The following is a 12646-nucleotide window of genomic DNA, read 5'->3' on the forward strand; positions in this document are numbered from 1 at the left end:
TGCTGACCCCTTAGCCAAGGCCTCCAGGCTTACAATGCTAATCATTACAAAATGCTAACCCTGTTATGCAAACTGAAATGACCTTTTGAAAAGAGACATCCCTCCTTTTCTAAGAGGAAAAGCCTGTTCTAAAACATTTGCATGCAACATCTAAGAAAGAATGCTTCCAAACTATTGTTTTTTATCATAAAGAAGTTTACTTAATAAATTGACTTAGGATGCAATCCTATACAATTGACTTAGGATGCAATAAATTGACTTAGGATGCAATCCTATACACATTTACCTGGAGAAAGCCCCATTGGATTTCTAAGTATTTCTGCATAGGATTGCAGTGTTAGAACTCATACTGTAAATTGGTTGAGATTTATTTTATTGAGTGACGAGTGTAGTAGCGAGGATCACTGGTTCGTATTAACTGAGCACAAATTCACACATGCATGTGCATTTTTTGTTTGTCCTGGACAAACAAAACACGCCCCATTAATAACCACTGTGTGTGAAATGGTTGATACGAAAGTTCTGTCTGTGTCAGATGGCTCAATCAAATATTCCAGTGACAAAATATGAATGGTGAACCAGGCCATCTATTATGATACAGTTGATGTGCCCAAATAAGTGATTGCTGAAATCTAAAAATAATCAATGAAGCCTGACAGAACTGATACCTCCAGTCTGAAGTATCTAGTACTATCAAGAATAGTGCTATTTGGACCATTGCTCTGAACCAGGAAGTTGTTTTGCATGGCGTAGGGAAACTCTATGATTTTGCAGCATCTTTTATGTTTGCACTTCTTACGAGGCAAAAAAGGGTGCATGGAGTCCGCTATGTGAGCAGATTTTAGCATTGCTCCCCCACACCTTAAATGTCCAGCTGTCACATTGCCCAAATGTCAGATCAGCTCCTATTATTGGATTCAGACTCCTCACTACAGTTTTCAAGCAATCTGGCCAATCTGCACTATGCATTGCCAGAGGGACTCCAAATTATTCAGCAGTGCATTTGGACTCCTGAGGGAGGGAAAGGGAAGGGGTACTATTTCAATAATTTAATCACATACTTGAAAAATGCCATAAACGTTTCATATCATTCACAGGAACCTTTAGCATATCATGTGTTGACACATAAATCAACATAAAGACTTTGATTAATGTATATATTTGTTTTATTACCGGAAAAACCCTTAGCATTTACCAAGTGAATATCGTGTGCTCAAAATGCTTCATAGACATCACCTCCGTAATCAGAGAAATCTCAGCCCAACAGAAGTTGTGTTGTTTGAATATTATAGGAATAATATTTAAGTGGGAATGAAACATACAGTGTTTGTATTTTTTTTCCCAACAATGAGAGAGGTCAAGGTGGAGAGTTTCAGTAAAACAAATTTTTTAAAGGATCCTGCCATTTTAACAGCTGTTGTTCACTCTGTATACTTTAGGATCTGTGTTTGACCGGACTCTTCAATTCGTCTTTCCATCTCTAGCATTCAATCCATCAGTGTAAGGCCCTTTCCATTCCCAGCACTAAATCTATCACTATTAATTTGTCACTATTTATCATCATCTTTTAGCAGAGAAATCCAGAAAATACTCTTTCATCCTGATCTTAAGCATATTTACTCTGTTTACTTACATCAGAGGTTAATCGCATAGAGTTCAACTGAGGTTTGTGGACCATCACTGGTCGGTGGATTTGTGATAGAAGATGGGGGCTAGCCCACTTGCCCCACTGAATACACTAAACTCGCAACTTCTGCTCACTTTTTTTACATGGATGCAAACTTATGTGGTTAATCGAAAAACAGATAAATGGGGGAAATGCAGGGGGAATCAAAATAATCAGTAGAAAAACGTCAAAAGGAGGTGTGTGGGGGAAACAATTGGCAGTCCCACCAGCCATTGCACTCACCCTGGGAGTGTGTTCATCATCAGAGAGTCCTAGCGAGAGCAGAGAGAAGGGTGGTCTAAGAGCAAGTCGAGGTGATCTGAAGCATGGCCCCAAAATGCAAGATAGCTTCCTCTTCAACTGGTGGGAGAGCTAAAAAGCAGAGATGGTCTTCCTGGCTTTACACCTTTTTGTGTTTGCACATGGTTCCTGGGAACCAAACCCTCGAGTAAATTGTGGTCTTACTGTTCATCTTGATTTTTAATTGTATTTTTATTTCTTCTTCCATTTTTAAAAAAAGAATTATTTATTATAGGCATATTATATTGCCTTAGAGTTTGAATACTATGGAATTAAAATTGCTTCAACAGGCAGACAAATCATTTAGTGGTCTGCCAAGACCCTCAGCAACTTTCCAGTGGTCCATGGGAGGGGGCAGTTTGAGACCCACTGTATACATATCTACTCAGAAGTAAGTTATATTGAGTTCAAAGGGGATTACTCCCAGGTAAGTGGGTATTAATTTAGTTTAATTAATTAGTTTTAATTTAAATACTTTAAAGTAAAGCCTATAAAACCATAGTACGATATAATAACACAGATATAACTTTTTTAAAAACCTTTAGAGCCAACATTTTGTATCTTTTAGGGGTGGGGGTAGAGAGAAAACTGCCTGTGGTATTGTTACTAAAAAGACATTCTGTTCCTTTAAACGTTCTTGTGCATCTCTCCCACCCTCAATTCCAACCATTACTATCTCCATATATTATACTTGTCATAACTCCCTGTTACAGTGAGTCAGTGTGCTGAAAATAAACTTCATGGCTTGTATTCTATTCGAAAGCAGAAGCCCAAACATTGAGGGGGGGGCGGCAGCGAGAATTTACCCTCTGTCCTAGTGTAAACCACAAAGAAGAGGAAGTTGGGACTTAATAATTGCAATGAATGTTGGAAGAAAAATGTGTGCTCTTGACATCTGATGGAAGAGATAAATCTGTCTCTGTGAACTGAGACTAACTCTCCATCCCCACAAGTTTCCCAGTTTGGGAAAGAGCGGGGAGGCGTGCAGGAGTGCGACATCCACAGCCTTGCAAAACCTCTTTGAAAGTCATTTTTCCAGTGGGAATATCAGTCTCATGGAACCCCTCACTTAAATCCTATATTTACAAGGCCAGTTTAATTTTGACACAAAAGACCTACAGTGCTCTCTTTCAAGTGAAGCTGTGGCTTCAGAAGCAGGACTTTCAAAATTCATAAAATAACTCCAGTCATTAATGCAGCCTTATTTTTAAAAGGTGACTGCAGCAAAGGGGCCAGTGCATCCATTTTTTAAAAAAAATCAAAAAGCCTCTAAGCGAACTGGGTGTATTAAAGATGATGACAGCCTTCCCCAATCCTACCCCGACCTCCCAAACTCCAGGCGTTTTGAAAGATGAGACACCCAAAAACAGAAATAAACTAAGGAACTACACCAAACCCACACACTCACACACATTCAAGCCACAGTTGACACTGTGAGGAAGCCAATTTTTAATCACACCCTTCTGGCTTTTTTGTATGGGATGTGTCTAACACAGTTTTACAGAGACCACTTGGACCGCTGTGTAATTTTGTCACTCCAGCAACTTCTTTTTCAACAGAAACAAATCTTTACTGTTCCTCATTCAGACAACCTCATCTTCTCCCCCCCCCACATCCAGACTCCCTCTCCTAGATTTAAGATCAGTAACAATTATTTCACATTTGCTGATTCCCCGTTCTAGACAACTTCTTATACGGTTTAGGCTACCTGGGAGCAAGTTCCCTTGAATTCAATAGAACTTTTTTTCAAGCATGGTTAGGCCTGCAGCCAACATACAGATGTCACAAGAGTCAGCAGTGTTTATGTAATTGACTAAAAACATTCTCATATATTTAAAAAAAGATCCCCTCAAGTAACCAAGCAGTGTTTATAAATAAAACATGCAATATATATTCTTTTATTATTATAGAAATAACTTTATATATTACTTTTATCTATTATTATTATTATTATTATTATTATTATTATTATTATGTCTGTTTTACTTGAATGGGGGACGCGGGTGGTGCTGTGGTGTAAACCACTGAGCCTCTTGGGCTTGCTGATCAGAAGATCAGCTGTTCAAATCCCTGCGACGGGGTGAGCTCCCGTTGCTCGGTCCCTGCTCCTGCCCACCTAGCAGTTTGAAAGCACATCAAAGTGCGAGTAGATAAATAGGTACTGCTCCGGCAGGAAGGTAAACGGTGTTTCTGTGCACTGCTCTGGTTTCACCAGAAGCAGCATAGTCATGCTGGTCACCGCAGCCCCAGAGTCATCTGCGACTGGACTTAACTGTCAGGGATCCTTTACCTTTACCTTTTTATTACTTGAATGAATATAAAGCACTACCACAGAAGAGGAATTTTCCACACACACAGGAAGCACTGCTTCTTCTAGCAGATAGTGTCTGCTGCAGTGCGTGTAAATCATCTAAAAAAATTGTTTATAGGTGCCCCCCCCCTTTAGAGCTATTGTTTTGTTCAAGGGCAAATCAATTAAAACTCATGATTCATTAAGTACTTTAAAAAAATCCTTATTAATGACACTTTTTCTTATTGTTCTTATTGTTTTCTTATTGTGTCAACAAGGTGCATGGTACTGTAGACCCATATAAGTGGTTGGATCCCTGCAGTGAGAAGCTTACAGTTAAACGTAAATTAAAGTGAATGAAGATGCAGGAAGGTTTTAAATCTGTCGTCATCCCTGAAAAAGGAGAAAACGAGCCATGCCCATTCTGAGCAGTTAAGTTTATTGTAGCGCTATAAAGAAGGAATCTTTTACGTTTCCTATTGTAGTTGGAAGGTAATTGTGCTTCCCAGATCCCAATACTTGGAACAGTGGCCGCTCCAATGACCTCTCCTGCTCACCTTCATCGCTCTGGGAGCCTACCTCAGGTTAACATTTCTACACAACAAACAATGCAAAAGGGTCTCAGAGAGATTTGAGGGCCAGTTTTAAAAAGTCGAGAAATACGGACACAGCAGTAAAGGTGGCAAGAGAGGAGATTCCAGCTGGACATCAGGAAGAACTTTCTGACAGTGGGAGAGGTAGTGGACTCTCCTTCCTCAAAGGTTTTTAAACAGAGCTTGGATGGCCATCTGTCATGGATGTTTTTGTTGAAATTCCTGTGTTGCCCGGGGTCCCTTCCAACTGATTCTAATACATACAAACTCTGAAATCCTCATCAGCACGAAAACCAAGTCTCTAACTCAAACCGTCCCATCCCTACCAGACAAAACTTTGGCCCCCTCGAGTTCTAAGTTTACACACAAACACACACACACACAAACACACGTGTCCAGCACGTGCCTGGTACCTCTCCTCTCTCACTAAGATCCTTCCCCCTCCCTCCAAGGTATGATCATTCAAACTAGGCAGGAGAGTAACAGATGATGATGATGAAAGGAAAAGAGTCGGGTGGGGTGAGAGAGGGAGAAGGAGAGACGCCGTTTAATGGGATATTCAATATCCTGCAACATGCATTTTGAGCTCTGCACTTCCAGCGGCTTAAAAGCTCATAATGCGCTCTGTACTTCCTCTCGCTAATGTCCACAGGGGGTTTAATGCTGGGGCCGATCGATGGGGCTCCTCTGGTGTCACGATCTCTCTCTCTTTTTCTTTACTTTTTCTTTCGCAAAAAGCAGCAGCATAAGCCAGACTGGGAAGGGACGGGCTAGAGGAGGCGGGATTATTTTGGAGCGCCGGGAGAGGGTGGAGAAAGGAAGGGGTGAAGGAAAAGGGAGGGATTTGGGCTTCTCTCCACCAGGACCTCCCCTCCCTTTTTATTTCCCAAACGTCTCTAGATTGCCTACTCTACACCTCCTCCGCCCCCCCCCCCCCGTTGTAAGAGCAGCCAATTCTAAGGGCAAAGGGAGGAAAGGGCAAGCGGCTTCGACCGTCGCGACTACGCATGCCCGGCCATCCAGGCATGCTCAACAAAAATAGAAGGGCAGCCCAACTGCCAAATGATGGGGAGCAAAAGAGGCTCTTCATCTCGGTAGGCGATGGGCTTGCAAAGAAGAGAAGCAGGGGAGGGGAGGGGGGCACAGGAGGTGGGTGAGGACTCTTCCAAAATATCCCCAAGAACTCCTGGAGGAACTTTGCCACGCTTTGAGAGCGCACTATTCAGATGCCCGAGAGGGTTTGCTGTCAGCCCGGGTTTATTTTTTATTTTTTATTTTACTGGACTCTTCTGCACCGCTCCAAGGCAGCACGTGATGGGCAGGGCAAGAAGGCTCCACCGCTTTCTTCACCCTTGAGAAACTTGTCCCCCTAACCTTGGGAAGCGGGGCTGGTTGGAGGGGGGGGAGAGGGAGAGAAGCGGCAGCCCCGCCAAGGAGAAAAGGCAGCAGAGAGCGAGGAGGGGGTTTGCACACACCCCAACTCCGCCCCTCACTTGGCTGTAGCCATCCAGCTTTAAGGAGACTTTGGGGCTGGAGGAGACAAGGGTGTAAGATGTGACACACGTATCTGCACGCGCTCACGCGCGGACGTATCCCCCTCCCCTCTCCAAACACACATACACCCTCTCCGTTTTCGTCGTCCACCGTCCCTACCTTTCGGATTTGGTGAATTTCCGAAACGCCTGCCGGAGATCGTGGAAGGAGCGATAGGTCTGGGGCTCGGCGGAGATGCCTTGCGCCCGGGTGGTGCGGGGTCCGATGTGGGTGGTGGGCGCGGGCAGCACGGACTGACACTTGTGCAGCTTCCTCCTCAGCTCCTGGATCTCCTCGTCCTTCTCGGACAAGCGCTTCTCCAGCTCTTTAATCCGCTCATCCTTCAGCAGCAAGAGCTTGGCAAAGTCCCCTTCCAGCTCGCTCATGTTTCGAAAGCCCTCGCTCCGCTGCAACTTTTTTTTCCTTCTTCTTTTTGGTATCCCGTAAGGAAGCGAGCGGGGGAGCGAAGGAGCAGCAGCAGCAAAAGCAGCAGCAGCAGTAGCGACCCAGGCGAGCGCGGAGTGAATGGAGCCTCTAAGTAAGAGAGAGGAAAGGGGAAAGAGAGGGAGTGAAAAAGAAGGGGGGGGGAGTCAGTCCAAAGCAGTGGGGAGAGATCTGCTGTCACTAATGGGTGGTGGTGAGCGGCTTTCTTCGATCCACTTACTGCTGAATGGGCTGTAAATGGAGGCAGCAGGATGAGAGAGGGCTGAGATCACTGGATGTTGAGTGCTAATCTGGAAGCGTCCCTCGGGACCGGGTGATTATCTTTCATTGAGAAAGCAATTAGAGCTACCCTCCTGCTGCCGCCGCCGCCCTTCATACCTACCGGATTCACTCGGGGAGGAGGAAGAGGAGGAGAAGGAGGAGGAGTAGGATGGAAAGAAGAGGCATGCGAATAGCCAACAGCAGCCCCACCAAACTCCTAAGCTCTCTCATCAGGACAAGAGCTCTCCCTTCCTCCATCTCTCTCTCTCTCTCTCTCTCTCTCTCTCTCTCACACACACACACACACACACACACACACACACACACACCACACCACATCTTCTGTGTTAAGTGGTACAGACAACAGAGAGAGGAAGAAAGTTGATGGAGAGAGAGAGATGCAGTCCTTAAAATAGCAACCATTATTACTATGCAGCCTGAAGGGTGACACAGCTCCCTGTAACCAAAGCGTCGGGTCCGGGGTTGTAAAATTAGATGTCCTTCATAAATTATTGATCCCTCCCCTCCCCTCAAAATAACCTCCACAAATTGGTTCCTTCATAATGGTACTTAGCATTTGGCCAGGCGTATATCAAGGGCTCCAAGCACTCCTGGTGCGTTTTTCTCCTCGAGAATCCTAACAACAACCTTGTAAAGTGGGTCAGTGTTACTAACCGGCTTGCTATAATTGGGAACCGAAGGCACTGGTGGCTCGCTTAATAGGACATGTAGGGTAAATGTGAGGAGGGCTCCAAAAGCTGCGGCCAAGCACCTCCAAAAAGCTAAGGAGCAGATCATGAAGGAAATTGGCTTCTGCACATTTGTCCCTGGTGTTTGCTATTCAGAGATATACTTTTCTCTGAACATCGAAGTTCAGCTATTACAGCTCATGGGGGAGGGTCATAGACCTATAGTACAGACCTAACAAACCCATCACCGCATCCTGTGGCAACTAATTCCACAAGTTAACTCTGCATAGTTTGAAAAAGTAGGCACCTTCTTTTTCTGAACCTGTTCCCAATTAAATTGTTTAGATAACCCCAAGTTCTAATATTAAAAGAGGAGCAGGGAAATCTCTCCTTTCATTCATAATTTTACGGTATTAACTTTTGTCACGTCTCCCCTTCCCTTCCAAATTAAACAATTCCAAAAGTGTAGCCTTTTCTTGTATGGATAACATTTCTTATCAACTGGCTTGTTTTTGTTCTATATCTTTTCCAGGACTGCAGTATTCTTTTTTCTTTTTAATGATGGTGTGATCAGAACAGTACAAGAAAATTCCAAATGTGGCTGGGGCACAGATTTGCATAAGGGCATTGTGACAATGGCAGTTTTCTTTTTGACCTCTTTTCTATAATTCGTGACATAGAATTTGCCTTTTTCTCTGCTGCTACGCACTGAGTTGACATTTTCAGTGACCTATTCACTACTAATCTTTCCTGGGTAGTCGTAGATTAATCAGACCCCATCAGTGTGTGTATATAGATTTTTGGTTTTGTTGTGGGTTTTCTTTTTCACCCCAATGTGTATGACTATGCACTTACGGTACTTATATTAAATCTCATTCACCATTTTGCTGTACCTTCATGCAGTATGGAGAAATCCTTCCAATATTTATTCACAGGCTACCTTGAGTTTCATAATCAAATAAATTTGGCAACTTCGCTGCTCACTCCTGATGCCATTTTTGAATAACATAGCTGACTTTCCTTGGGCATGAAAACTTGCTAGTTTATTGCTGACCTCTGATTCCTACCCTACCACATAAGGGTCACCTGATGTGAGATTTGAACTGAGGACATGTCAGCTCATGGCCTGCTATTACACCATAGTACTCTTAATAGGGACGCGGGTGGTGCTGTGGGTTAAACCACAGAGCCTAGGACTTGCCGATCAGAAGGTCGGCGGTTCGAATCCCCACGATGGGGTGAGCTCCCGTTGCTCGGTCTCAGCTCTTGCCAACCTAGCAGTTCTAAAGCACGTCAAAGTGCAAGTAGATAAATAGGTACCGCTCCGGCGGGAAGGTAAACGGCGTTTCCGTGCGCTGCTCTGGTTTGCCAGAAGCGGCTTAGTCATGCTGTCCACATGACCCGGAAGCTGTACGCCGGCTCCCTCGGCCAATAAAGCGAGATGAGCGCCGCAACAACAGAGTCGGTCATGACTGGACCTAATGGCCAGGGGTCCCTTTACCTTTTTACTCTTAATAATCTTTTTATTCCTTCCTTACTTGGGCCTCTCAGAATTCCAGGGCAGAGTTCTTTTGCTCCCATTTCGAGTACCCCAAGTGCTGCTTTGGTGAGTGCCTATGCATTTAGAGTATATAATCTTCACAATAACATATATGCGAAGATACTGTTCTCATATTGTGCAGTGTAATCCTTCCATAATAACAAAAAAATAAGTCCCACTGATTTCAATGGCTAGATGTTGGTGCTGAAAGGCAATGTTCTCAAGTACACCTACTGGGTTCAATGGGGCTTTCCTCGAGAAAGTCTGGAAACGATTGCAGCACCAGGTGGAAATCCTAAAAGGGCCATAGCTGCAGGCAAGCTGTGCTTCTTCAAGGATGTTCCAGCTGCACATCTTTCATGCTGTTCAAGGATGTTCCAGCTGCACATCTTTCATCTACGTGGGGCTGCCCTTGAAACTGACCCAGAAACTCCAGCGGGTGCAGAATGCCCTCACGGGGTCTCACAGGCCCTCACAGGTCTCACAGGCCCTCACAGAGACTCCTCACGGGGTCCTCGCCATGGGAGCACATTCATCTGGTGCTTTACCAGCTGCACTGGCTCCTGGTGGAGTACAGGATCAGGTTTAAGGTGCTAGTTTTGACCTTTAAAGCCCTATATGGCCTAGGACCCTCATACCTACGGGACCGCCTCTCCTGGTATGCCCCACAGATGACCTTAAGGTCTGCAAATAATAACACCCTGAAGATCCCAGGCCCCAGAGAGATTAGACTGGCCTTGACCAGGGCCTCTTCGGCCATGGCCCCGGCCCGGTGGCATGCTCTCTCACAAGAGACAAGGGCCCTGCGGGATCTGCCATCTTTCGCAGGGCCTGCAAGACAGAGCTGTTCTGCCAGGCCTTTGGTCGGGGTTCAGTCTGATTCTTTTCTTTCTGTATAAGAACAAGCATTAAAGAGGCCTCCTAGCCTGCTCACAGGTCCTTTATAAGACCAGTGGTAACATTTGGCCCTGGAGAATATTAACCACTCTCATTTTACCCATGGACTGCCATCTGCCCATATTTTAATTTGCTCTGAACTAATTTTAAGATGTATTTTAATTAACTGATTGCCTGTTTTTATGTTCTTATGTTCTTTGTATACTGTGTTAGTTTTATAATGTTAGCCGCGCTGAGCCCAGCTCCGGCCAGGGAGGGCAGGGTACAAATAAAAATGGTTGTTGTTGTTGTTTTAAGGGGATAAGTCCATAGGTTGTTGGACTACAATTTACTCATTCTCTGGTCATTACCCTTGCTAGATGGGAAGTCCCCAAAATATCTGGAGGGCTACAGGTTTCTTACCCCTAACTCTAGCGTTGTTGTTTAGTCGTTTGGTCATGTCCAACTCTTCGTGACCCCATGGACCAGAGCACGCCAGGCACTCCTGTCTTCCACTGCCTTTCGCAGTTTGGTCAAACCCATGTTAATAGCTTCGAGAACACTGTCCAACCATCTCTTCCTCTGTAGTTCCCTTCTCCTTGTGCCCTCAATCTTTCCCAACATCAGGGTCTTTTCCAGGGAGTCTACTCTTCTCATGAGGTGGCCAAAGTATTGGAGCCTCAGCTTCAGGGTCAGTCCTTCCAGTGAGCACTCAGGGCTAATTTCCTTCAGAATGGATAAGTTTGATCTTCTTGCACTCCATGGGACTCTCAAGAGTCTTCTCCAGCACCATAATTCAAAAGCGTCAATTCTTCAGTGATCAGCCTTCTTTATGGTCCAGCTCTCACTTCCATACATCAGTACTGGGAAAACCATAGTTTTAACTATACGGACCTTTGTCGGCAAGGTGATGTCTCTGCTTTTTAAGATGCTGTCTAGGTTTGTCATCGCTTTTCTCCCAAGAAGCAGGCGTCTTTTAATTTTGTGACTGCTGTCAGCATCTGCAGTGATCATGGAGCCCAAGAAAGCAAAATCTCTCACTGCTTCCATTTCTGCCCCTTCTATTTGCCAGGAGGTGATGCGACCAGGAGGAGAAAGGAGTTGGGGTGGGAAAGGAGAATTGAGAGCAAAAAGGCCTTGCTGAAAGCTTGAAGCCCACCCTGTGGAACGCCCTTCCAGCAGATGTCAAAGCGATAAACAACTACCTGACATTCAGAAGACATCTTAAGGCAGCCCTGTTCAGGGAAGTTTTTAACGTGTGATATTTTACTGTATTTTTGGCTTTTATGGAAGCCGCCCAGAGTGGCTGGGGAGGCCCAGCCAGATGGGCGGGGTATAAATAATAAATTATTATTATTATTATTATTATCTGCAGTGGGGTGGGGGTGGGGATCTTGCTGTTGTGGACAGGTGAGTTATTACTACTAAGTGAGGTGGCTGAGAACAGTGTGTCACACTCTGCTTCAGGGAGGGGCAACTGTAGATTTTGGCAATCTGTCATGGATGCTTTCCTTGTGATTCCTGCATTGCAAAGGATTGGAACTAGATGACCCCCAGGGTACCTTCCCACTCTGCAATTCTACAAAATAACTACAAAATAGTTAGATGCATATCTGGATGGAGAAACCAGTAGCCCTTGAGATGTTGTAGGACTATAACTCCCATTACCTCTGGCCACCAGCCATACTACTTGGGACTAATGGAAGTTGTAGTGCCACACATTGGCCACCCATGCCCTAGACATAAGTTCCACTGAAATCTATTTAATTATCTATTTATATTGAATTTATATATTTATATTGAATTTATATACCACCCTTCATCTGAAGATCACAGGGCAGTTTGCAATATAAAAATGCAAAAATACATAGCATAGTAACAAAAAAGAATACTCCCCCTCCCGCCCCACCACCCCAGTTTAAAAGGCCATAGATTGTTTACTTAGCCACAGGTCTGGGAGAAGAGGAATGTTTTTGCCTGGTGCCTAAAGATATGAAACAAAGAAGCCAGGTGAGCCTCACTGGGGAGAACATTCCACAAGGGGGAGCTGTTGCAGGAAAGGTCCATTTTCATGTTGCCATGCTCTGGGCCTCTCATGGAGGAGGCACATGAAGAAGGGACTCAGATGATGATCTCAGGGTCTGGGTAAGTTCATAAGGGGAGAGAAGGTCTTTGAGGTATTGCGGTTACAGTTCAACAGCATCTGGGAACTAAAGATTGGGGAGGTTGTTTAAGTTGTCCCCTTTGCTAATCTCCATTGCTGAAGAATTGTGTGGTCCCCATGAGCAGCTTGGCTGGGTTCCGATGTTGAACAGAGCAAGGAAAAGCTTTGCTTTTCTAGTTGCATTTTCCATGTTTATCACAGAGCTCTGGTTGAGGTGGGGCTAGAGCATGCACTGCCCTACTCGGACTACCGATTCACTACCAACAAACACAAGGCAACATACAATTGCC

General features: G+C 44.8%; 1 protein-coding gene across 1 annotated transcript in view; it reads right to left on the reverse strand.

Moving 5' to 3' along the window:
• PRKG1 (protein kinase cGMP-dependent 1) overlaps window positions 1-12646 on the reverse strand; it is a 630806-nt gene that overhangs the window by 565232 nt on the left and 52928 nt on the right. Inside the window, exon 2 of the mRNA XM_083740692.1 lies at window positions 6503-6916. Coding sequence (XP_083596818.1) covers window positions 6503-6916 — 414 coding nt within the window. The remainder of the gene's footprint in view (window positions 1-6502; window positions 6917-12646) is intronic.

Source organism: Podarcis gaigeae, assembly GCF_964106915.1.
Source record: "Podarcis gaigeae genome assembly, chromosome: 5".
Taxonomy (NCBI): domain Eukaryota; kingdom Metazoa; phylum Chordata; class Lepidosauria; order Squamata; family Lacertidae; genus Podarcis; species Podarcis gaigeae.